Source organism: Pseudocercospora fijiensis, assembly GCF_000340215.1.
Source record: "Pseudocercospora fijiensis CIRAD86 unplaced genomic scaffold MYCFIscaffold_3, whole genome shotgun sequence".
NCBI classification, from domain to species: domain Eukaryota; kingdom Fungi; phylum Ascomycota; class Dothideomycetes; order Mycosphaerellales; family Mycosphaerellaceae; genus Pseudocercospora; species Pseudocercospora fijiensis.
The window spans coordinates 2,272,724-2,297,227 of NW_006921534.1; the positions used below are offsets into that span (position 1 = coordinate 2,272,724).

At 49.6% G+C, this 24,504-nt stretch overlaps 9 protein-coding genes across 9 annotated transcripts; 4 read left to right on the forward strand and 5 right to left on the reverse strand.

Moving 5' to 3' along the window:
* MYCFIDRAFT_173235 (uncharacterized protein) lies at window positions 1–6,159 on the reverse strand (the record flags this gene model as incomplete). Its single annotated transcript, XM_007926633.1, has 40 exons — window positions 1–244; window positions 283–489; window positions 538–561; window positions 590–707; window positions 752–798; window positions 829–882; window positions 917–1,219; window positions 1,260–1,353; window positions 1,388–1,414; window positions 1,452–1,474; window positions 1,512–1,596; window positions 1,631–1,704; window positions 1,766–1,828; window positions 1,884–1,963; window positions 1,996–2,008; window positions 2,039–2,086; window positions 2,142–2,272; window positions 2,298–2,379; window positions 2,413–2,446; window positions 2,490–2,608; window positions 2,663–2,876; window positions 2,912–3,209; window positions 3,247–3,388; window positions 3,431–3,443; window positions 3,476–3,859; window positions 3,914–4,012; window positions 4,053–4,429; window positions 4,465–4,666; window positions 4,688–4,875; window positions 4,925–4,978; window positions 5,022–5,032; window positions 5,063–5,242; window positions 5,271–5,318; window positions 5,353–5,422; window positions 5,451–5,508; window positions 5,667–5,702; window positions 5,738–5,836; window positions 5,861–5,879; window positions 5,925–5,996; window positions 6,025–6,159. 40 exons carry the CDS (start codon window positions 6,157–6,159, stop codon window positions 1–3), a joined length of 4,569 nt encoding a protein of 1,522 aa, XP_007924824.1.
* A 121-nt stretch (window positions 6,160–6,280) lies between these two features.
* Window positions 6,281–8,527, forward strand: MYCFIDRAFT_163032 (uncharacterized protein). The gene is made up of 4 exons (XM_007926634.1): window positions 6,281–7,161; window positions 7,231–7,611; window positions 7,660–7,862; window positions 7,916–8,527. Exons 1-4 carry the CDS (start codon window positions 6,782–6,784, stop codon window positions 7,939–7,941), a joined length of 990 nt encoding a protein of 329 aa, XP_007924825.1. The 5' UTR covers window positions 6,281–6,781; the 3' UTR covers window positions 7,942–8,527.
* A 1,046-nt stretch (window positions 8,528–9,573) lies between these two features.
* MYCFIDRAFT_195323 (uncharacterized protein) lies at window positions 9,574–11,384 on the reverse strand (the record flags this gene model as incomplete). Its single annotated transcript, XM_007926635.1, has 3 exons — window positions 9,574–11,014; window positions 11,072–11,149; window positions 11,230–11,384. 3 exons carry the CDS (start codon window positions 11,382–11,384, stop codon window positions 9,574–9,576), a joined length of 1,674 nt encoding a protein of 557 aa, XP_007924826.1.
* Window positions 11,385–11,721: 337 nt separating this feature from the next.
* MYCFIDRAFT_210813 (uncharacterized protein) lies at window positions 11,722–12,946 on the reverse strand. The gene is made up of 3 exons (XM_007926636.1): window positions 12,743–12,946; window positions 12,526–12,686; window positions 11,722–12,470 (listed from the first exon to the last, which is right to left on the reverse strand). The coding sequence occupies exons 1-3, from the start codon at window positions 12,775–12,777 to the stop codon at window positions 12,193–12,195; spliced, it is 474 nt and encodes a 157-aa protein (XP_007924827.1). The 5' UTR covers window positions 12,778–12,946; the 3' UTR covers window positions 11,722–12,192.
* A 344-nt stretch (window positions 12,947–13,290) lies between these two features.
* On the forward strand, window positions 13,291–14,448 carry MYCFIDRAFT_214650 (uncharacterized protein; the record flags this gene model as incomplete). The annotated part of the gene is made up of 2 exons (XM_007926637.1): window positions 13,291–14,148; window positions 14,208–14,448. 2 exons carry the CDS (start codon window positions 13,291–13,293, stop codon window positions 14,304–14,306), a joined length of 957 nt encoding a protein of 318 aa, XP_007924828.1. The 3' UTR covers window positions 14,307–14,448.
* On the reverse strand, window positions 14,299–15,215 carry MYCFIDRAFT_210814 (uncharacterized protein). Its single transcript, XM_007926638.1, has 2 exons — window positions 14,465–15,215; window positions 14,299–14,407 (listed from the first exon to the last, which is right to left on the reverse strand). Exon 1 carries the CDS (start codon window positions 15,178–15,180, stop codon window positions 14,476–14,478), a length of 705 nt encoding a protein of 234 aa, XP_007924829.1. The 5' UTR covers window positions 15,181–15,215; the 3' UTR covers window positions 14,299–14,407; window positions 14,465–14,475.
* A 1,339-nt stretch (window positions 15,216–16,554) lies between these two features.
* On the forward strand, window positions 16,555–17,184 carry MYCFIDRAFT_210815 (uncharacterized protein). The gene has a single exon (XM_007926639.1). It carries the CDS (start codon window positions 16,641–16,643, stop codon window positions 16,899–16,901), a length of 261 nt encoding a protein of 86 aa, XP_007924830.1. The 5' UTR covers window positions 16,555–16,640; the 3' UTR covers window positions 16,902–17,184.
* Window positions 17,185–21,971: 4,787 nt separating this feature from the next.
* Window positions 21,972–22,344, forward strand: MYCFIDRAFT_195328 (uncharacterized protein; the record flags this gene model as incomplete). Its single annotated transcript, XM_007926640.1, has 2 exons — window positions 21,972–22,096; window positions 22,161–22,344. 2 exons carry the CDS (start codon window positions 21,972–21,974, stop codon window positions 22,342–22,344), a joined length of 309 nt encoding a protein of 102 aa, XP_007924831.1.
* Window positions 22,345–22,955: 611 nt separating this feature from the next.
* On the reverse strand, window positions 22,956–24,190 carry MYCFIDRAFT_135080 (uncharacterized protein; the record flags this gene model as incomplete). The annotated part of the gene is made up of 4 exons (XM_007926641.1): window positions 22,956–23,605; window positions 23,662–23,832; window positions 23,890–24,033; window positions 24,085–24,190. 4 exons carry the CDS (start codon window positions 24,188–24,190, stop codon window positions 22,956–22,958), a joined length of 1,071 nt encoding a protein of 356 aa, XP_007924832.1.
* Between the last annotated feature and the right edge of the window lie 314 nt (window positions 24,191–24,504).

Below are 24,504 nucleotides of genomic sequence, written 5' to 3' on the forward strand. Positions count from 1 at the left end.
TCAATCAGAAGTCGCTGCCATGGTTGAATGGTACAATTCGCGCTTGCCAAAAGCATCTTGTGCGAGGTCCGCGTTCGATTCGCGGTGGTAGCAGCATGTATCTTGTGATAGAGTATCTTGTGATAGAATCACAAGATCGACCTTTTTGCGCTTGAGTACGACCTCTGGGCTCATGTTAGATCTTTTGGTAGCTTGTGAGCCAGTGCAGCTTGACATGAGACCAGGCCAGGGCGCAGGAAGGTGGCTATTCCGTTGGCGTTGTCGAGGATGCTATGTGTACACCGAATGAGTGTGCTGAGCAGCGGGAAAGCAGGGCCGTGAAACATTGGCGGATGACAAGGAAATGATAGAACGTGCTGCAGCAGTCTCTCCCTGATATCTAGAGGCCCTGACTTCCAGAGTGCAAAGCAGTGCGGTTGAATGGATGCTATGCCTCTCTGGTTGCCAAGTCTAGTCTCTCTTCTTGTTCGTTCCAACGACAGATGGTGTCTTGGCCATCGCAATCCAACTTGCTTGTACATTATTGTCTAGCTCCACGTGGCTATCAACGTGCTGATGGCCCTTCATGATTTCTCGTAGTCATGTAGACGAAGGAAAAAAAGAAGCTCGGTTCAGAGTGAGGTGAGCCTCGATTCTGGGCGGAGGAACGACACGGTTGGAGGCGCGAAAGCAACGCGCATCCCTGCTCACTGACTCATCATCATCAGCTCAGCTTGCCTTCTTGCAAGCACGACTACGATCATTCCATCACGACTTCCATTGTAATTCGCCGCGAATGGAGAAAAGCTCCACGACGACCTGATCGCAAAACAGCTAGATAAAGGAGACCTCCGTACTCTCGCAATCGTCTCCAGTAGCCTTCGCGATATTGCTGAGCCACCTCTGTATGCAAATATCTTCCTCCGAACCGGACCACAGTGCCATCGACTTTTCGAAACGCTCAAGAATGGCCGACGAGAACGTGCAGCCAGTGTACACAATCTGGAACTGCGTGCGTTGTATCGTCATGAACTCGGACTCCAGCATCTTTCTTGATCTTGGCGCTAACAACGGCGCCTTGGCTCGAGACGGTCTATCACGGTGGGAATGGGGAATCGATTGGCGTCCGAAGGCCTTCGGCGTCAGAATCCCCAACATCTTCCGAATCTGAGTCATCAGACCTGGCGGAGCTGTTCGAAGACGATAGAGACGTCGACCCTGATTTTGACGACTTTCCCGACTACGAGTTGGATGACAACGACGGTAACGAAGAATTCAACGAAGAAGAATAGTTATCGGTGACATAAGAAGCTTTCGCTGCCTTCATCTCCATGCGCAAAAGGTCTACGACATTCCGCAAAGCCGGGACGTCAGCTCAACCCCACTGCGGCTATACTTCTTTCATCACTTGGAAATGGCATAATTTCAAGATCCACTGTCACGGCTTTCAAATTAGATAGAAGACGATACACTCATCGGGGATGGAAGCGGGCTACTTTATCAGGAATTCCGTAAGGAAAGCAGGCATCAACTTCGATATGGTTGAGCCGGCAGACGGCCAAGCAAGCTCTGAACTCATAGCTTGATGAGCCTCAAAATGAGATATGAGCTGAATGACTTGTCTGGGTCAAGATAACAGTAAGCATAAGACTGCGTGTTGCGTATGCACTCTCCATAGTGGCATGAGGCGGAAACTTTTCCTTACTGTACCACCACGAATGTGGACTTCGACATCAAATGTCCACTCTTTGGCTTGACACTAACCTTGTACGCACTAAGTAGCGACTATTGTGCCCTACCGCGATCATTCCGCGATGCATTGTTCATTCTTCCGATCGACGATTGCTGACTGGCATAAGCTTTATTGTCCGCCGGTAGAGAAGTCGGTAATCGGGTGCCCATACGGCTCGGTCATAGCCGATGCGTAACAATTCACACGACGAATCCTGTTTAGGGTTCGCTGTGCTTTACCCTCAAAGTTTGCCTGTCGATGTTGGTGCCTGTGCGACTAAATACCATGTTAGACAAGCTGGTGACGGCGCAACTAAAACACCTCCACAGTAGTTTGGGCACGATGCGATGGCCAAAAGGAGCACGTTTGCAAGCGCTTGTCCCTGCCGAAGAAGAGGCGGACACTTCGGGCGATATAGCATCCTCCTCACCTGCAGCGGGTTGCCGTTTCCCATTCGATATACAAGTCCAGATCAGGACTGATTCTCCGGAAGGTGAAGATGGAATACCCAGTCGATCTACGAGATGGTGCGATTGCCCGTGCATGATGCAAGCCATCATTCTCGTGGAAGTGGATCTTTCTGAACTGTATGCTGACGTCTATGGCAATCCTCTCCAGTAGTGGCAGCATCAGTACAAATCATGCATGGTGCAATTTTGGAGTTAGTGCTCGGGTAGAGTTGTATTCCTAAGCACATTCACTCCCGCAGTTGATGATAGTAAGCGTTCCTCGAAGCTCAATTTGGTCCACAATTCAGTAGACTTCGTCGCCAAGACACCGGACAGAATGGTACCGTAATGCCTGGATGGAACTCTAAATAATTTGCTATTCTCGAGCAATAATGCCCATTTTGGAGGGGTTTTTTTTTTCAAATCGCTGCCCGACGCAGTGGAGGTGCTGAAAAGTTAAGAGGCGCCACAAACTCTCGTGCTCTATCGGTCTAACCTGTACGAGTCAACAAAGTGAATGAGTGTGCAGTAGACTGTCAAGTTGGTATACCGCCGAGATGACACCAGATTGTTCACTTCCGCAACACTCCGAGCGTCTGTTTCGTGGCTGGCAATCTGGGTGGCAGCCGGACCATAAGATGAAGTCTGCAGATAGTGGTTGTGGAGGGGGAAGAGTTTGAAGTTCGGATGCCACGTGTGTTGCGCTGGTCCAAGCGCTCGCTCCTGCCTCATTGAGGTTTGTGGCCCCGACGAGGATCCAAGGCTGCATGTTCTGTGAAGGTTTCCTGCGCCGTGGCAGAGTTCTTCTTTGCATGTTCCTCGCGGGAGCAGTCAAGTGGAGTTGATGCAAGCCATGAGCGCCCGTTTAATCCACAAGCGGGACGGAGCTTGGTAGGATTGCTGGGCATACGTAGACACATGTATGCGTCTCCGAAACGCAATGCGTTCTGCATCGCTACATATGAGTTTCTCCATTTCTTGGCGTACTCGAGAACATATCGTGGTGCCCGAATGGGGTGTATATCATAATGTATCATAGTATTGCAAGGCTATTGGTGATTTGCAAGTTAGAGCAATTCAGGTCACAAGACGGCTTATTGCGAGCACAGAAGGCGATCGTTTGCTGAGATTCTGTAGGCTTTGCTTGGCCGGAGCAGCAGTGGGCCACGTTCCTACTTCATGATGATGGATATCGATCATTTTCGCTCGTCTTGGCACTTGTAGCGCACTCAGTCACGGTTTCATCGACCCTGTACGCTTTTGCTCTCACGCGAAGGTTCCTACTCAACTCCTGTTCCTAGCTGGAAGGTAAAACTTCTGACAATCTCAACACAGCATAATTCTTGAGCAACAATGACACTTGGCCTCGCTCCGCTGTTCATCTTCGCCATTATGTAGCCGAAAACATGAGCGTTGGGCACCGAGGCTGAGTCGAGACGATGCAAGGGCGCTCTCAGAGCATCGATCCGCATAGAACTATGAGTCAGTGAGAAGGCCACCTGTATATTTCTCCCACGTCCTAGGCTGGCTCTGAGGTAGGAGCACCAACTTGAATCCTGGTCGTATATGTACATTGGTGCGGAGCATCGAAGCTTCTCGAAGAGAGAACTATTCGATAGCATTCTGTTGGTAATGGCAGCCGAGGGTCGTGATATCGCATGGTTGTATGATTCAGAGAGTGGCAACAGAGTAGCGAGAGCTCACATGAGCGGTAATATGATGAAATAGCTTCCCTTGCAGCGGCAATGCTGACTGGGACTCGAGTATCGGCACGGTACTTGAATTAGGCGACGGGGTATGCGTTTGCTGGCAACGACCTGGACCAATATCGTGTGGAGATCAGCTTCAATAACTGTGCCGCCGCCGAGACTTCGCTGCGTCCTATATCAAACAGAATCGATGGCCCGTCAACCTGGTGTGACGTGTGGTTGTTTTCGGGATGCAGAGAACGACCAGGATGCCCAGTGTACTTGGCGTTATTAGCCTCTCCCAGGTTTCGCAACGCAACGCGGAGACGAAGCCAAATTCTAGTAGGTTCGCAGGCTTATTTTGAATCGTGGCGGTGCATGATAACACTGCACCAGTTGCAGCTGGCATTCTGATCGCTGAAGATTCCTTTCGGATAGAGCGTTCTGGACCTCCCGCCAACATGCCGAAGCTGAACAAGCATGTGCAGTACTCCTGCACAGCTGTCGTCATGGCATGATCTACGTTGCGTACTCCAAGGCATTTCGGACTTTGCAGCTTAGGCCGAGACTGAGGTGGCATGCTAGAGTCGCGATCAGCATGTCCGCAGGAGTTGACAAGTTGCAAGTGACACTATCGTGGTCGAGGCACGATGTGTATCTTGTGCCTGAAAGTCCTTGGCTTGGCTGAGGTGAGAATGATGATGGTATGCTTTGAGAAGGTTGAACCTTAAACCCCAGATGTTGGCCCAAGTCTGGGTCTGACAAAGTCAATGGCAGTCCGCCAAGCAAATACATATATTGCCAGTGCGGGACAAATGCTCATCAAACTTTTCTCACACCAGAGAGAATGTCTTCAGGGGGTAGGCGTTGCTGCCAGCGAGATACCAGCCAGCGCTGGCTCCACTCCAAGGCCCATTTGCAGGGACCAAAGTCGTTAGTACTTGGCCGAATGTGGAAAAAGGATGGCGCCTTGCCGTTTTCTAGAAGGAAAAGCTTGACGTAAACTTGTCGTCTCCAGGCTGGCTGCCTCAAGCCCGAGAGACGGGATGAGCTAGAGTACTCGCTACGGGTTGCACATCCAAGCGGCATAATCATTGGTCATGCTGGGCATGCCAGGGTAGCTGTTCGGCCTGCACTGATGAGCACAAGGTGTACGAGAGCCGCCCATGCCACATGTGGCGATTCTAGTGGTTTCCACTATGTTTTCATTGTACATTTGTATTCGCCGCAGTATTTGTAAAGGGCGGTCGGAAGTGCAGAATCCGAAAGGTTAATGGGTCTGGTGGGATGGGAGAGAGTCGGCGTTCTGCCTCGGCGTGGACAGTTGCCAAGCACAGATATCCGGACGACAAGAGGCATAGGAATGTGTTGTATCCCGTCACTATGATGCTGACCTGGGCACGTTAGAACAAGCTTTCCCACCTGGACCTCGTTTCCGGGTTGTGGCAGTTCGCCGACAGCAGAGTGTGGCTTAGCAGAGGGTCTGCAGCCCTGCGGATGGGACGGGATGGGTCGTACAGCAGGCGGAAATCATTGCTGCATGATCATCCGGCGGGAGCATAGCCAAGACCATCCTGCAATCATGGCTCTGGAGATCGCCACAGAGGATGCCCTTCACTTATACGCCCTAATTGAGCAAGATGGCGGAAGGGGGTGATCCCTAAAAACGGGGTCTAACTGGTCAAAGCTAGCATACTGCCTAAAGGAACTATCCATCCTTTTAAAAAGTTTACGTCTAACGTCTTTAAGCTAGCTGCGATTACCCCCGTCCGCTATCTCGCTTAATCAGGGTATACGTAGAGACCATCCTTCTGTCACAAGCCGCGTGCCGTGGCAGCCGAGAATTAAGCTCGACTCAGGGTCTTCACGCTATCCGCCCTTCCAGGTACCCGTCAGAGCCTTGTGCAGTGGATCATATGCCAAGCGTGCTGCGATGCCCGTGTGGCGGCCACGATAGAAGGAACAAGTATGGCGCTGCCCCAGCCCAGCTCAAGGGCACTGCGCCGCATCACACCAATGAATGAATGGCTTCTGCCTCTGCCCATCCGTGCCTTCTACTAGCCTCGTAGCTGCCACCGAACTTTCCAGTATCGTAAGCAGTGGCACAGTTCCTGCCTGCTTTTTTCTGTCCCATGAACTTACCTTGAGCTTCACATCAACGACTGCTGTTGAACACCGACCACCCGCGGTCCATTTTCTTGATGCCTCCGCGACCCATTCGACCGAAGAACGAGCCGGGTGCGCCTGAAGGCAGCGAAACGTCGGGCGACAGCAGGGGGGGAAAGAGGAAAGCAGTTTCCTCTGCTTGCATTCCATGCAGGAAGCGCAAGAGCAAGGTAAGGAGTCGGCTACGGGTAGATTGAAACGTCCGCTGACCTCGCTACCAGTGCGATGGCCAACTCCCATCTTGCTCAACTTGCGTCGCAGTCTATCGAACAGAATGCAGTTACGATGCAGACAGCGACCATCGACGGAAGGGCGCACTGAAACGAGACATACAGTCGCTGCAACAGCAGAATGATGCGCTGGACGTGATCGTTGCTTCCCTGCGCAGTCTTCCGGAAGCCGAATCGATAGCCCTACTCCATAGCTTGCGAGGCCATGTCAACCCAGATGCGCTCGCCGAACAATTACGGAGCAATGTACGACTGCCTCCAAATTATGCCCCGCAGACGCTGGAAGCAGACTTTGCTCAACAGATCACGACACCTAGCAGCGCTACCTTCGAGAACACCACTTTTACCCCATCTCTATCGAGGGACGATTCCGGCGAGGATAGCATCCCCTATCAATCTTCAGTCAGCTCGGAGCAAAGCACGCCATGGTTCGGTAAACCTCAGGACGCAGAGTTTGTCGAGCATCTCTTATCTCTTTACCAATGTTGGGTCCATCCTTTCTACGCATTTGTATCATGGGACCACTTCTTGCATGATATGGGACGCGGCAGGACCGATTATTGCAGTGCTCTGCTCGTGAATGCCATGCTATCTTTCGCGTGTCACTACTCGGATCGGCCGCTCGCAAGGACTGATCCCACCAATGCAGAGACGGCCGGCAATCACTTCTACGCCGAAGCGAAGCGGATACTGGACTCGATCGATCGACCGTCCCTGACTACGGTCCAAGCTCTTGGAATTATGAGTCTGCGTGAGACATCTGCTGGTCGTGACTCGAATGGCTACCAACTGGCGGGTCGATGTGTGCGAATGGCGATCGAGCTTGGACTGCATCTTTCCGTGGTGAAAAATGGCCTGCGATCGACCGAGGGCGAGGTTCAGAAGGTTACGTTTTGGGCCGTATTCAATCTGGAAACGTAAGTATCAGACCCTCCAATGCGACTATGCTGAAATGGACCTACGGGCAGATCTCTGACAGCTTCTAGTCTTTGTGCCGTTGGATTTGGACGGCTCTCTCAGCTTCCACGAGCAGCTGCGGATATCGAAACGCCTTCAGCAAACTCCAGATCCGAGACGAAGACGTGGCGTCCGTACGAAGATACGAACTTTTCGTTGAGCCCTAGCGCCGAGCAGCCAGCCAGAACAATGCTCTTCAACGATCGATTCAGCAAGCTTTCCGAGTTGGCTAGCGATATGGTCAACACTTTCTACGCCCCAAGAGAACGCTTCACGAGCCGGAAGCTCGCGGCAACTTACGCTCAATATCAAGCGTGGTACCAGAATCTGCCAGACGTGTTCCGTCTGGAGAACACGTCCTTACCACATGTGCTCGTGCTGCACATGTATTACTATGGCTGTGTACTCCAGTAAGCCTTTCAAAATCCGTTTCGCTCACCAAGCGCTGACCTTGGCAGTCTTTTTCGACCGTACATCAAGCTCGATCTGAGTGCAGCAAATCTTTTCCCGCACGACACATGCACATTCTGCGCCAATGAGATCTCCAAGCTGATGAACGCTCTTCGCGCCATGTACGGCCTCCGGCGCGTGTGCTTAGCGGTTACCAGCTTGTTACTCTCGGCAAGTACCATCCACTTGCTCAATCTTCCCTCCGAATCAGCTGCAGCGAATCTTAGTCAAGGGTTACACGATTTGGAGGCAATGTCCACTAACCACCGCTTCGCTGCCCGCGCAGTTGATATCATCAGATCACTTTCCAGCAAATGGAATATTGCTCTCCCAGAAGGCGCGGCCACCGTAGCAGCATATCGCTTGGGCATTCAAAGAGACGTGGCATCTCCCCCTCCGTCCACATTCTATGCTGCGTCGATCCCGCGAAAACGATCCTCGGAGGGTCGCAACCGATCGAACGAGTCTACTGTGCATGAGTCTCCCTTTACGCCGCCTGCTCAGCATCCGCATCAACAGATACACAACCAGCAGCGGGCACCAACATCAGTACCTACATTTTACAGCGATCCACAGACTCAGCTGGATGCGAGTCAAGCACAAATGGCTTTTTGGACTCCATTTCCCACGCAAGTCATGCCGATCGCGCAACACGCTCTGGGCCCGGCGATGCTGGACATCTCCCAGTTCGGCGGCCATCAGCCGTGGCCTTCATTTGGGGCTCCTCCCACAGAACAGACGCCGTACAGACACCAATCCGACCCAGGCCACGTTGACGAAAACATGAGCGGAATGGAGAATTGGGGATGGCAATGACAGCCATAATAAAGTGACAGGACCACAGCACAACAACAGGAATGGAGCATTATTGAGCATACGACGCGAGCAAGTTCCTTGCCAAAATGCAAGGAAAAAAGAGGGTGGGCATTTCTTCGATACGGTTGATCCCGACCAGGTGAATTGACCAATAGCTGCTGACATTTCCATACCACTCCGCGGAGCAGCAATCATCCATTAACACGGGCGCATTATTATGGGACAGCGAGCGAGCATTTTCAGGAGCAGCAAGGGAATACCATATAATAATGAAAGGGATATGAAGTTCAACGACAAGAAACATACTGATTAGGAAGTCAGCACCAAGCGATGTCTTTGCCAAGCATCACACGGAAGTCGGCAAGATTCCTACATAACTTTGTGCATAGTGCATATATAGGGGACCCAAGAGAAGGGTGGCTTTTAAGGGTCCAGCCCAGCGATGATGATGATGATACGGTAGTCCATGGATGATCGAGGATTCTGGGGCCCGAATGCAACTCCTTAATCAACGGAAATTTCGGTGCACTCGGCAATTCAGACCTCGGTGTCGCTATGTAATAATGCAACAGAAAATCAAATCTCAGGGTCCGGAACCAACATAATTCACAGCGGCCGAGTCAGCAAGAAGAGAGGACAAAATAGAACCAAGAATGCGACCGCACGAACCTTGACAGTCTTGACTGCCTAGACATTAAAGATTTGACATCTTCTTCACTTGTTGCTATTCTCGTCTCTTCCTAGCCGAGTCGGTATTTATTTCTATAATGATTTGTGTTTATGCGAAAACGAGCAGATATACTAGACTATTATATAAGCTCGACTACACGACTGGTAGACGAACTCGCCAGTTTCGACGGAGAGAAAAACTACGTAAGCAGCTGCTATACCGATGCCCCCATTGATACCTACAAGATTACATGAGTCACATCTTGGTCGAACGGTGATCAATTTCCTCTTTACCGTGCAAGCAAGGGAATGTTAAGATGCAAAGTCGCACCAGGACAGCACTTAACTTGTTCAATATCAATCACTCGAACACATTTCGCTGATCCTGATGTTTGATGCTTTCCCATATGTACAATTTATCCTTCATCACAACCTATCTATACAGGAGGTGCCACATTAGCAAAGCCCAATCTCCTTCTAGCAGCAAGGTAATACTCATATATTCTCAGCTTCAGCGCAACTTTTGCATACTCAAACACAGCTCCACTAAGCCGCAGGATATTGCTCGGCCAGATCCAGCTCCCTCGAATGTTCTCCAGCTGTTCTTTATATACGCAGTGAGCTGCATATCGTGCCAAGATCAGGAAACTCCGAATTGGGCCTTGTGAAGTGTGTAGGTTCTCGTCTAGACTCCTGGTCAAGTCATTCGTCTTTAAGATGAGAAGAATGATCCTGGGGACGCGGCCGAGAAGACCAACGAGCTTTTCGATCAGATCTTCCCCAAGCTGGTCGGTGAGGGAGCGTTTCTCTTCTGCGTTGCGTTCGGCGGTTACATCATTGGTGAGAACAGTGTAGTCCCGACCAGTGATGGCGCTGGCAAATATTGGAAACTCATCATCGCCAATGCCTGCGATCTCGTAGGCGTATTTCCGCATCTTTGGAATGTCGGTGTCAAGCACAGCCAGCCACATATGTGCGTACGCTCGGCGAAGGTTTTGTGGAATTTCTCTATGGAGTCCGTGATCGTACAAGATGATATCGAAGTTTCGAGGTTTCCGTTTGTTGTCATTGATTCGTATAGCAAGGTTGCCGCCATGAGGGTCACAATGGAGAGGTGCGCCGTCGCCGAAGACCATCTCGTTGAAGATTCGTGCCAATGCCGCCGATACTTCATCTCGCGAGATACCATTAGCATCCAGATACTCGAGATCATCGGGTCTGTGCCCGGTAATGTACTCCATGACCAGAATTCGCCTCTCCGCCCATTTCACCTCGGGTATAATCAATGGCGAGTTGGGAACGTGATCTCTGAAATATTCCTTCATCCTCTTCGCATTTCGCCCTTCTTCCCGAAAATCCAGCTCTTTGGGCAGACTGACCTCCATCTCATCGCTCAGCCAGGTGAGATCGTATTCTGGGAACCAGTATTTGAGCGTCCGAAAAGTGTTCGTCGTGAGCCACATGTCGAGGGCTGCCCACTCATCCAGACCTGGGTGCTGTACTTTGACGGCAACTCGCTCGCCACTATCTTTGAGCCTCGCAATATGAACTTGCGCCAGACTAGCAGCGCCGATCGGTTCTGCTGCGAATTCAGAAAAATAGTCTTCCAAACTCTTGCCAGTATCCAATTTGACCATCTCGTCTATGCTCGGAAAGCTAGATACTGGGCACTTGTCTTGGAGTGGAATAAACGTATCGCACCATTCATTGGGTAGGAGATAGTTCAGCGAAGTCAAGTGTTGTCCCAGCTTGATGAAGATACTGCCGTTCTTCTCCATCGCGTGAAGGGTTCGCAAAGCGCATCGCTTATGACATGCTGAAATGTCCTCCTGGAACTTCGGATCGTCCCAGTCTTCTCGTTTAAGGATCTTGCGGTAGCTGAAGCATTATTATCAGCTTCCATGCTCAAATGTTCTCGTGGCTAGATGCACTTACTCGGCAATATTCATGTAGAGCACAACTCCCACTCTCCCACATCTTTGCGCAGCGATATATGTGTGCCTAGCCTGCTCACTGAAGGCCAATGCAGCTGTAAATGAAACGAACGCTACTGTCGTCCATATCGCGACTTTTCTCCTCCGAGGGTTGCGCACTGTCTCCTCCCATTCTTCTCGAACACGCTCCCTCCAAGCTCTCTTGCCTGCTTGTGATCGCACATGCTGGCCCAGTCCAAATTGCGCAACAGGACTGGTCGAGAACGGCGGTCGTTGTGTCTGTTGCTGTAATGACTGCTGGAGCCGTGGCGCATGTGGACTATGCCGTTGAGATCGTAAGCATTGACGACAGGTCCAGGAAGGACTCGAGCGGGAGATCGCCGACCATAGCGGCGATGATACAGCTTTCATCGCATTGTATCAATTATGTGTAAAGCCTTTGTGGGAGGCTCTAGGATGGCACTCATCTAACAGCAGAGAGAAAGGTCAAACGAAAGAGTATCCCCCAGGAAGTTTAGGAAGGGAAGATGCGCTCATCCCGTCGGTACTTTCACGCGCTTTGGTCCGACAATTTTATTTTTCGGAGGAATCTGAGTGGCACGTGCTGAAGCATGTGAGCGAGAACGAGGACTTGAACAATCCAGGCAAATGGAGAGGGATAGATAATTTGCGGTCGTCTTGATAACGTCTCGTTGATTTCAGCACCTTCCAGAAGCGAATCTGAAGAAGTTTCCCAGCTGGGCTTGGCCCGTGGAGGGCCAGCATACAACTTAAGACTGTTCTAGCTACACGCCTTTTAGTGAGATCGATCTGATCTCGCCTTCCTCAAATCCCATAGCATCGTGTCATTCATCCGTAAGGTCATGCTCGTTCACACTCCCAAACGCCAACGCTAAGTCCATTATTATTCAGTCATGTAAATCGCATCTGCATTTCCGCAGCCTGTCCGTGGCGATAGCGGTCAGTGTCATTCATGATGACAGACGTGCCCATCGGCGATCGCTCTTGTACCGTTCATAGAGGCTCTGAAGGGCACCTGCTGCACAGAGCATCCAGACACTCAGCATCGGTGTCGAGTTTTCTTTGGCCAGGTCGAAGCTGTGAAAACTGCTCGGCTTAACACTAAGGCGCAGGGTTATCCTTGACGACCTGTCGAATTTTCTTCTCATATGCCGTGCGATCTTTCTTGTAAAGGTTGTATGCATCTGCTTGGGCAGGAGATTCTGGATTGACCTCGTCGAGAAGCATTTGAATGCCTAGCAGAATTTCCTTGATCGTGATTGCTGGCTTCCATCCTTCCTCCTCGTTGAGTATGCTGAGACAAACGGTTCCGGATGGGTAGACGTTCGGGTGGAAGAGCGGCGGTACGAACTTGCATTTCGGTGGCTTCGTCGGGTACTCTGCAACTCGTCAGATCTGCTGTCGCAAGGTCCCGTACACTTCATGGCAACATACCGTCCGGAAATGCCACCTCAAGCTTGAACAAGCCGCCTTCCCAGATGGTCTTGTCTTTGCCTGGAATCGCACAGTCCCACTTCTTCAAATCCAGGGCACCTTGAGGAGTCTTGGTTGGGCGTGCAACGAATCCAAATGGATGATCCTTACGCCACATTTTCCTGTGAACGTGTCAGAAGGCGCGTTCGCACCATATCCATCTTCAACATCTACATACCGCTCTTCTTGCAACCGCGCGATCGTAAGAGCCATCGTGACGGTTGTGTATGCTTTCTCGTGGACGGATGATGATGTTTCTGGCCGAGGTAGAAGGGTGAGAGAAGGCTTGTGGTTATTGTCTTGGAGAAGTTGTTTGCGACGGAAACTCTCTTTGTATGCAGCCAGGCGACGGCCTCACAAGTGAAGTCGGAAGTGAAGCAAAGGACTGCACTGCACTGCCTAAGGGCAAGATCGGAAGCTCACTTCGCGCTCGCCTAAGCGCAGAGCCTCATCAGGCTAGACCCTTGAGCCAACCCTAGTTTAGAGTTGGCCCCAGCTCGCAAAGTCTAAACCGAGGCATGTGATCCGCCGTCCGAGTTGGAAGTGAGTGTGAGTCTGATATGCCATCCTGGTTCCCACATCGCTAATCTCTTGCATTTGAAAGACTAGCAGGTCGTCATCCACCGAGTCGATATGCACGAGTAGTAGAGTACTGTATCCTACAGCCTCAAACTCATCCTCACTAGCAATTCCTACCCCGCCTTGACCAACTTCCCACAGTCCACCATGGAAGAGAAGCCCATACAGAATGCGGCCGCATCTGCCCCTGATCCGGATGAAGACGACCTAGACGATCTTGACGATGTGTTAGACTCCTTCCAAGAAGCTAAGGTATCAGAACAGAAAACGACACCATCAACATCTGCTTCCACAACCACAGCTCCCAAAGCTTCAGGTCCAGGCCGGCCCAAGATCTCCCACGATGCAGGCTCAGAAGAAGACTTCGCCGCCCAGCTACAGGCAGGAATGTCGAACCTCATATCCGAGCTGGGCGAGAACCCAGAAATGCAAGCAGAATTTGAGAAAATGATGCAGGAACTCGTGGCAGCGGGAGCTGCAGGCAGTGATCAAAAAGCTGGAGAACATTTACGAGCGGCAGCACAGGCTGCTCCGAAAAGTCCTGAACAGAAAGCGAAAGAGCCCTCGAAGAAGAGTGCCGCCAAGGGAGAGGACTTCAACGATACCATTCGCAAAACTATGGAACGAATGCAAGCGTCCGATTCGACAGCCAAACAGTCCACCACATCACAGAGCAACATGAGTGAAGAGGACATCTTGGCACAGATGATGCGAGAACTGACTGAAGGTGGAGGTGAAGGTGGTGAAGAAGGATTTAATGCTATGTTGATGAATATGATGGCACATCTCACGAACAAGGAGATTCTTTACGAGCCTATGAAGGAGTTGCATGACAAGTTCCCGGAATGGATGAATAAGAATGAGGGTAAGACGCCCAAGGACGAGATGCAGAGATACAAGGAACAACAGAAACTTGTTGGAGAAATTGTGGCGAGGTTTGAGAGGAAGGAGTATAGTGATGAGAATGAGGATGACAGGGAGTACATTGTGGAGAGGATGCAGAAGGTAAGATGTCTCAGAGTCACCCCAGGCTTCGGGCGTAATTTGCTGACATTGTATTACAGATGCAAGCTGCTGGATCACCACCCTCGGACCTTGTTGGAGACATGTCTGCGGCACAGGAAGCTTTGGGAGATTTGGATGGTGGATGTCCAACGCAGTGATGAGCTGTATTAGGCCAAGAAATCTGGGGTGGCGATTTCGTTACGCTTGCGTGCTGTGATACCCATTGGAGTCGTGTCTCTCGCTGGCTCCGCTCCCAGATCTAATCAATCAATTTCAACGCCAAACTCCTCGCTAAAAGCGCATTGCAGAAACCTACCAGGCTTGTGTTCACGACATATCCATCTCATCGTCAACCTGCACATTCGGGTGTTTTCCTTGCTGACTCGCCATAACCTCATCAAACAATTCATTATAATCCGTTGCCCCGTCACTCCACATCCCACTACCCTCCCCTTGATCCTGCTGCGGCACATTCTCGAGCATCGCTTCCAATTCAGCTTCCTCATCTTTCACAAACTCCTCCACTTCATCCGCTGGCGCCTGCACATAATCGTCCCAGCCAGGCAACTCAAACTCAGACTCATCCTCCTCTTTCTGTGATGAAGCCACCAAATTCGCTTCCTTCTCTTGCTCGGCTTCCCAAGCACGTTGCCTCTGCATGAAATCCAATCTCATAAAATCTTCTCCTCGAGCTTCATACCGTCTCTCCTCGCGCTGATTGGAGACTTTTCGTAAGAAGTTGCTTCGACGCTTGTCTTTGAAAGTGTCGGGATTTGAGGTTGGGGCGCGTTTGATGGGTCGTTGAGAGAAAGGCGTTCGTGGTGCGCTTGTGGATTGAAAAATGGGTGCTGAGGGCTTACTCTCCCGAGTTTGTGATTCTCCTTGGTTTAATGCTGACTTCTCTGGCGCGTTGGTAGTGGTATTCGACATGTGGCGCGGTCGGCCATAGATGTTTGCGCTGAGAGGGGAGAGTGGTGAGGGATGCGTTGGTGCGTAGCAGTTTGGCGATGAGGAGGGCGCTATGGCGAGCATGGTCGAGACGGTACGGGTACGTGGGAGTCGTTGGGATAAAGTGAGATGGACTTGTTCTTCTTTGATGATGTCGAACGCGCCGCAATCGCGTCGCGACTCGCGAGTTCCGCTAATCGGGCCAAATCGGCACTTTGCCAATCGGAACTTTGATGGGATTTGACTAACGCTAATCAATTAACGCGATGATGACGTCCTGAATCTCGCCCGGTCATGCGGGCAACTACGACACCAACAAAACAAAACAAACTTAACAAAGTACGTACTTCGCTTCCGTCTACATACAACATACTCTACCAGCATGCCGATTTCCGACGTCCGATTCCCGCAAAAAGAAGTCGGAGTGACACCGCTTCATGATCTAGACGCGTGGACCAGGCTGGACACCACCATATCATTCCCTAATTCGAACCACGCTTGACATGTCCAATGCAAAGCTCGGCAGGCTCAAAGCTCAGATACTCATCGATGATGGACTCAGAATACACTATGGACCAACCGACACAGTCTCAGGCAAGATTGTGCTCTCCTATAAGCCTCATAGCAGTTTGCTGAAAAGCAATGCTCCTACTGCCGACCTCTTCGGACCGATCTCAATGCAGGGAGTACTGCGAAGCAAGGTCAGGATCAAGGTCAGGCGAGGTGACAGTCACAGGCTTCCTACCGATCACAGCAAAATCCTGTTCGACTATGTCTTCGATGTCTTTGTGGGCTCGTTCAAAGCTCAAGTTGGAGAGGAGTTTTCTTATCCGTTTGCCATCAATCTACCTCAGGATCTCAAGGACATCTACGATCCTACCAATGGAGGATACGCCGAGCTGATGAGCAGTGGCATTTCTCGTGACCAGCTCTTGCCACTGACCTTCTCGATGCATTTCGTCGACCATCCTGATGTTGTCAGTGTCGGCGTCTTCCATCAGGTTGGAGCCCAAGTCACTATGCCTGGCATCGATATCAAAACCGACATTCCCGCAGGTGATGAACGCCCTCCAATCCGTCTTGAGCTTCCCCGGCCACCCAGAGCTCTGATAGAGCGCAACAGGACTACTTTCGTCCAAAATGCTCGCGTGCAAAACGAGTACCTTCTACCTGTGGAAGAACGGCCGCAAGGATTCAAGCAGAAAGCAAAGGCTGTATTTACGTCTAGCCATTTCCCCGAATTCGTCATGGACGTACAGTGCACGTATCAGCAATATATACATCCTGGTCAACAGCTTACATTCGAGGTCGTTCTTCGCCGCAACGACCGTAAATCGACCGCTGAAGCTTTCCCCGAGGCTACGCTCGAAGGGTTCCAGTGCGACCTTCGAGCCTACACAATCGTGGACGTGAGCAATCGTCTCATTGGCTCTCCGCAGTGTATCGACAGGCGGACAGTTCAAAGTCTTGCTGGGCATTCCCGTCTATCCACGCAGCTGAATAAGGAGAGGGATTACTCGGTCACGATAACGACTGACCCCGTGATGCAGAATGTGTCCTCATTCGCGCATCAGAAAATTTCGCGGCAGTATCTTTTACGTATCGCAATGCAATTCAAGCTGGCCAGAGAGATGGTCAAAGTGACAAAGGAATGTCCAGTCATCCTTCTACCGCCACCGGAGGATGCTGGTGGTGATGAGGCGCTTGCGGGTCCCTCACAATCGTATATACGTCCACCTTCCGACGATGAATACCTACCGGCATATGGCGAGGCTGGATCGAGCACGCTGCTTAGTGCTGGATGAGTGCATTCAAGAGATAGTAAGCAAAGCCGGCAGAGCACTAGCCTAGGAGGGCGATCTCAAAAGGGCGTGTGTTGATGGTGAGCTGAAAGCTACCTCTACCTACCGCGACGCTCACCATCCAATCGCTATCAAGGGCATGCAGTACACGAGTTTCTCGCGGACGTCAACCGTACGTCAATCGGCCAACTTCAGACACAGCACCATCTGCATCACTGTGAGTTATCTCCGATGGTTTTTAAAGAGGTATTGTCGTATGCAGAATGTCGCGCCAACCCGTAGAACAGCCGGTGTACGCACTCCCAATTCAGTGCTCTATATAACCTACGCCTGCCACTGAATTTTGGTGTTAAACCTAGGCAAATAGGAGCATAAAAGCTAGCTTAGGTATTAAGAACGTTTTCCATCTCTTTCTATATATATTGTCGCCATTTCAGTAGTATAGCTAGTCCTAGTAGTTGTTTGCTTAGCAACCGTAGTTACTATAGTACGGCTACTACTCTACTAGGTCTAGGAACTTCTCCGGCTCTTTAACACTACTAATCTCTCGAATAATAAGATCTCCTTATAGCTAAACCTATCTAGGCGCACTGTCGATAAGATCTATAATATATACGAGCTATTTAGTATACCGTATTTACGCAATTTAAGTCGACTCGGTCGGAAGCGCGTATTGCGACTATTATATAAGCAGGTATGTATATTTAGTAGAAAATCGCGACCGTAGCTAATAATAGTAGTATTAGCGTATTCTCGACTTCCTTAATAGCTATCCTTACGCCTACTAAGACGAGATTATCTAGTATCTATATAATATATTCGATATAGTTATTAGTTAGTCGACGGTCTCTTATACGCTAAAGCGTAATAAATAGACGAAGAAGGTATATTAGCGTAGGGCTCTCGAGCGTAATAAGGAGTTACGTAAGGACTTCGAAGAGTAGTAATAAGGCAAGGACTCGGATAAGATATATTATATCGATAAGAGTAGTACGAATAAGCGTACTAGATAGCGGAAGACTAGATACTCGTAGGTTAATAAACTATGCGAGTATAACGGCTTAACTAAGCGCTTAAAGAGGTAGAGTGTCCTACTAGCAATAACCTCGCGTAGTTATCTCGAAGGTATCCTCTATATCTAAGGATCTATTGCTGCCGCTATATTCGAATACTAGCTCGAGTTTACCGTTATTCCTTAGCTTAGCGGTCTAGGTTAGTAGATTATAATAGACAACGCGCCTATCTATCGTTCTTAACGCGTTAAAGACCTCTACGCTATAGCGGGTATTAACCTTAAGTACTTACCGCTATACTCGCTAGATTACAACCTAATTGAGATCTTATTCGCAAGCCTAAAGAGCTAGATTAAACACTATTTCGAGGAATACGCTGTCTTCGAGAACTTCGGCTACTTCGTTAAGTATACTATTATAGAGGTTAGTAGCAATAGTATTACTAAGTACGTAGTAGGGTAGTTCTAGAGGTGCGGTTATCGTAGTTAATTAGTTAAAGACAATAACCGCTATTATATATAACTAACTATAGTTACTTATTTAGTTATAGACTCGCTTATTCCTACGATAGTCTCTAGCTTAGTAATACGAGCCTTTAAGTCTTCTATCTCTCGTCTTATCTCTTCTATAATAGTACGCGCAACCTTAGTAGCTTGCTCCTTTATAATCGCTTCTATATACTATAGATCTAGCAATACTAGCTATAGTAACGAGCTTCTCGTTAGTAGTAACGAGGGCATAACGGTAGACGAGTCGATAATATCCTTATTACCCTAACTATCGGCAATCTAGTCGAGAAGTTAGCTAAATCTATTAGTATACCTAATTGCTATACCTCTAATACACCCCTAGTGTTTATTGCGATAAAAGAGCCTAGAATTTGGTAGGTTTAGTACTGTTTCTTATTGCTAGTATTACTTCGAGGCTATTTAAGCTAGCGCCGTTAGTATATCGCTTTATTCGCGGCCTCGAGTCGCGTTTGTCCGGAGAGAAGCCGCTTAGTAAGCGCGAATCTACAACGACTAACAGGGTATTACTATAATACTACTACAATATATCTATATTATCTCTTCGGTAGGAAGTACTACTATCGATGCCGCTAAGCAACCTCCTATTGTCTGTTTAAAAAAATATACACTTATAGTAAAGAAACAGCGCTTCTAAGATCTCGGAAGTTCGCGACTTTCCGATAACTTCTCTACCGGCAATTTCCGTTAAGACCGCTAAAAGCTCGGCTTCCGCGGAAAGCCGGGATTAGTACGCGAAGCCGCGATTAACTAGCGATAACGGTCGTATATAACAATACTACTACGTAAGGTAATTAATATATTTCTAACTGTAATCCGACGCTCTTAATAGCGACGAAGAACCTCCCGTTTACGCCGTATAAAAATACCTAATGCTCGCTAAGATATACGACGTTAAAGAAAGTACTAAATCTCGCCTTTACGAAGCCGACCCTCGACCTATAGTAGTCTACGCGCTACCGTTCTAAAACAACTCTTCCTATAGCGATCGCTCGTTCTTATCGTACTTACGTAATATATATATTAGCCGACCGTATTAGCTATCCTTTAAACCCTATTCTATCTACCTAGAGTACGGCATAGTTGCTAATTAGTCTAGGCTATAGTCTCTTATACTTAGAGCGTCGTAGATTGCACGAATATTAGTTTTGCGGCTTCGCTAGCCGTTACGGTCTTATCGCTTTAACTAGTTAAAGAATACTAGCAATTAGACGTCCGGCGGCGTTACTATATATCTAGGTTTATCTATAATCGGACTAAAAGGAGCTATAGTGCTTAACCTAACTAGACTAGACTCAGAAGTGCGTCGTTTCTTTATAGGGCCGCCCTTACTATAACCGCCGAGATAGTTATATATTACAACCCCTATAGCGCTACCTATAGCGCGGGCCTTAGTTGCAAATAGATTGCTATTGCTATCCTTACGGGCCTTCTATCTTATTAACCTACTAACTATCTCTTTACCTAGACGGCTTATAGTAACTGCTAGTACGTCCGCTCGGAATTAGCCTATTCGAATAAGCTTAGCCTATCTAATTATAGCATTAGGGCCTATTTTAACGTAGTTCTCGTACCGCTTCTTACTATTAATCTAATAGTAGCCGCTATAATTCTTACAAAGTTAGTCTATATAGGCCTATCGATTATATAAGGCACTACGATAGTCGCCGCTCGGTATAGGCGTATCGTCGTTATCTATCTTATTATTTAGGTCTAGGTCGTTCTCGCTGCTAGCAGCCGCCTAAGAGGCCCTTAATTTACGTAGAGCTTATTATATAGCTGTATTCTAACGCGGAGTATTAGTTATCGCTACCGCCGTTGCTAGAGTCTTCGGTAGTAGTAGCTTCTTAGTTAATATAACCTTTAACTAAAGAAGAAGGCCCTTCTTGCCTGCCTAGTACTATTCTTCTAGTTGTTTAAGAGCCCTTCGAATAGACCCCCTAGTTATAGTAGTCTCGAGGTAAGCCGGATAACGACTAGCCTTCGCAATAGTCTTAAAGCGTATATTCTTCTCGAAGGTCTTACTCGTTATATTAAGCGTTGTCTACTAACTACGCTTCTACTCGGACTAAAGGTCTCTATACTTAGTACTATCGTTATCCGAAGAGATCTTCTACGGCTTACTAGCGAGCGTATCGCGGCTATACGAGATAGTCTATAGAAGCGATAGCGTCTAATCGACTACCTCTTACTATTATTCTATATCCTTATCTTCTTTAGCGCCTTCTATATAGTCTTCTTTATTAGCGGTAATAGTACCTTCCTCGTTAGTCGCTATAGAGCCTTCCTCGTTTACCGCTATAGAGCCTTCCTCGTTTACCGCTATAGAGCCTTCCTCGTTTACCGCTATAGAGCCTTTCTTATTTACTACTATAGAGCCTTCCTTACTATCGCTTCTAGTAGCGGTATCGAGTAGAATATTGTCTTCTATAGATGCTACTAGCTCCTTACGGCGGCGAGGGCGACGTACTTCCTTTATCTAACTTAGCTTAACGATATTATATATAGGTAGCTATTGGTCGCGGTCCGGAGGCTTTATTAAAGGCGGCGTAGATTGAACGATAGGCTCGAGATTAGCCTCCTTCTTAAACCTAATCGATACTATAAACAACACTAGGCGAGAAGGAGCAGTCTGCTTACCGCTGACCTACTATTTACTAACAAATTTGCAGTAGAGCCTAGGTGTAGTATACAGCGGCTGTTCTACGGGTTGGCGCGACATTCTACATACCACAGTATCACGACTCACGAGGTTGCGAGGTCTCCGTCTGGCGAGATGCAGGGCGAGTGGCGAGCAGGCGCAGGCCAGGATCTCTGTGAGTCTCTCCCTCGGGCACGGGGGTATGCTCGCTCTGTTTCTGGCCTAGCTCGATGCTACTTTCTCTAATTTCAATCAAGCCGTTTTGGAGGTGACACCGAATCACAGTCAGCGACAACTCTTTGCGTCCCTCCTTGGGCTACAAGAGTACATGTCATCAGGTTGTTGAGAAAGCATGAAGCGGCAAGCTGGCCACAGAGTACGCAATCAATATCCTATTCTCGAGCTCTTTGCAGTAGCTGCAGCAGTAACTGCATTCCAACAATTTTGAGCCCTGTGGCGGGCGGAAGCGGAACTCTCGAGAACAGAATGATCCAATCATCGCGTGTCCCGGCGTCGGAACGCGTGCCAAATAAAGTGCAGAAAAGTCTGTGCGTATTAGCAGTTGAGCTTCCCCAGAGGCCTGTGTCACTCTGAGATGAAAGTATACCGAATTTCGTTATATTAGCAGAGAGCAGGCGCCTCCCTTCCGAGGTCCCTTCCCAGTGCAAGTTCCCTCTGGCCCCGGGCAACAACACCACTGCTGCGAAGCCTGTCGTTTCTACCTTCATCACATTCGCTTGACATCACCATTTGATCTTGTCTTCTACTACGATTGCTTGTCGTCCATATCCACGTTGATCAACAAGCATTCCACACGCCATTTAAACCATACATAATAACACAACGACATCTGGAACCAACGCGAACGACACATCGACACTTGAACAGCAAAATGCACGCCTCAGCAGTCTTCGTCCTCGCCGTCGCTGGCTTCGCCGCCGCACAGTCTACAACTTCTGTTCCCTCCAGCAGCTCTAGCTCTGTTGCCACCTCTGGCTGCGGCACCCAGATCGACACGTACGACACAACTCTCCTCGCTCAGCTCTGATGCGAAGAGAAAGCTAACATACCATGAATCCAGCATCATCTCCGCCTGCCTCGGCTCCACTACACCACAGCTCAAGGCCTGCGCTTCTCAAGACTGGGACTGCATGTGCACACAATCCCAGAATGTGCTCACTTGCTACAACAACTGCCCGAGCGACCCCAACAAGTTCGGCGCCGAGCAGACTTCAGTGTCTTACTGCAATGCTGCTAAAGCGTGAGTATTCAATCCACCAAAGCTTCACGCCTTCCTTGCGTGCTGACAATCTTTTTCACCTTGCAGATACGGCTCCTCTGCTTCCTCTTCTATGATGAGCAAGACTGCGACCGGCACCGCGACCGCCTCTGCTTCCGCCTCTGGCGCCATGAACACCGCCCAAACCACCGGCACCTCCACCGCGACTAGCACCCATACCTCCGCCAACAACACTGCCTCCGGTACTGGTGCATCTGCTACCCACTCTGGCTCGTCTGCCAGCAACATCGTAGTCCCAGCCGGTCTTGCCGCCATCTTCGGTCTTGCTGCTCTCCTGTAGAGTAACTTGACTTGGAATCGTTTTTGGATTTTGCTGAGCGCGCGTGCGTGCGTATTGTTTGGGTGCTATTGCTTGGGGAACGACTCAAGAGTCTTGGACATAACAACAACGCATCTGTCAAGCGTGTCAGTCTGTACGAATCAGCTTGTGTGGTTCAGGAGTGTAATGTCTATTGGCTTCGAATGTAGCTACTTGAGGGAGATGTCACACTTAGACCACTTTGTGGTCGCTGCCTTTTCATTTCGTACGCATCATGCCTTGGGCCATACCTTCGGCCCGCTCATCACCAGCAGGCTTCAGAGAGGTGGAGTGTCGGCGAAGAGTGCCTTGCCAAACGCCTCTGGATATCGTCCTCCACTGATAGTGGCATTCTCACAAGCCTTGCGAATCTCCTTCTCCTCATCGGCACTGATCTTGATCTTCAAAGATCCCACATTCTCCACCAAGCGGTCGATGTTCGTGGTGCCAGGAATGGGGAAGAAGTCGTCACCTTGAGCAAGAATCCATGCCAACGTCAGCTGCGAAGGCGTCACACCCTTCTTCTGCGCAAGTTCGGTGATACGATCGACGAGCTCGAGGTTCTTTGGGAAGTTCTCCTCTGAGAATCTTGGTGCGAAAGTCCTGAAATCTCCTTCCTCAAAATCTTTAGGAGACCGGATAGTGCCACCCAGCATACCACGACCGATCGGAGAGTAGGCTACGACCGCGACACCGAGCTCTCGGCAGGTCTTCAACAGACCGATCTGTGGCGATTCAATGTCAAGACTGAAAGGCGAGTATTCGATCTGAACTGCGTCGATGTGTTCGACCTTGCATGCTCGGCGGAGCGATTCGGAACTACATTCGGAGAGACCAAGGTACTTGACCTTGCCTTCTTGCTTCAACTTCTTCATCTCTTCAACCGTCTTCTCGATTGGGGTCTTGCCATCGAGGCGGTGGGCGTAGTCTGGCAAAAGTTAGGGGAAGAGGTCACAGACAAGAGCGATCGAAGGTTTGGCTTACAAAGGTCGATGAAAGGCAGACCTAACCGAGAAAGCGACTTCTCGCAAGCTTGTCGGCAGTACTCCGGCGAGCTGTCCGCGAAGAGCTGGTTGTTCTCGTCTCTACGGTTGGCGAATTTGGTCGCAAGGAAGATGTGCTCTCGCTTGCCCGGGTTTTGCTTGAACCACTTGCCTGCAGTATGGTCAGCACTCTCGCTGTTACCTATCTTTTGCAGCTTCTTCCCCATACCGAGCAGATCTTCAGAGTCCTGGTACACATCGGCAGAGTCCCAGAATAGTTCGCCCTCCTCATAGCATTTGTCCAGGACCGCGAATCGCTCATTGTCTGGTTTCGGCTTGCCGTAGAAGGCACTCAGGCCCATGGTGCCGAAGCCTGAGAGTACGAGGGTCAGCGTGTCTCTGGAGAGGCCTTCGACATACTCACCGAGAGCTGTGACATGAGGTCCATTCTTTCCCAGCTTGCGAGTTGGAAGTTTGTTGCCAATGGCACCACCAGTGGCCTTGCCGACAGTGTTCTTGACGGCCTCCATGTTGCGTATTTGTGTGATCGGTGCTGTTGTTGTTGCTTTAGTCAGTGTCCGAGGAAGAGTTCGCAGAAGTAGCATCCACCTCAGTGAGGAAACAGCTGTCGTGTGTTCTTACAGCTTCCTTATACGCGGCTCGCAGTTGCGGCAAGAACTATTCATGCTGATCATGACGTTGGAGGGGAACGGGTTTAAAGAGCTTTCTCCATTTGGAATGACTGACTCCAATGAGGGGAGTCGCTGCTGCCGCCTAGGCATTGAGCTTGACGTGGAGGCAGGCACAAACCACTGACGGGGAATGCAGCCCAAAATGATGCTTC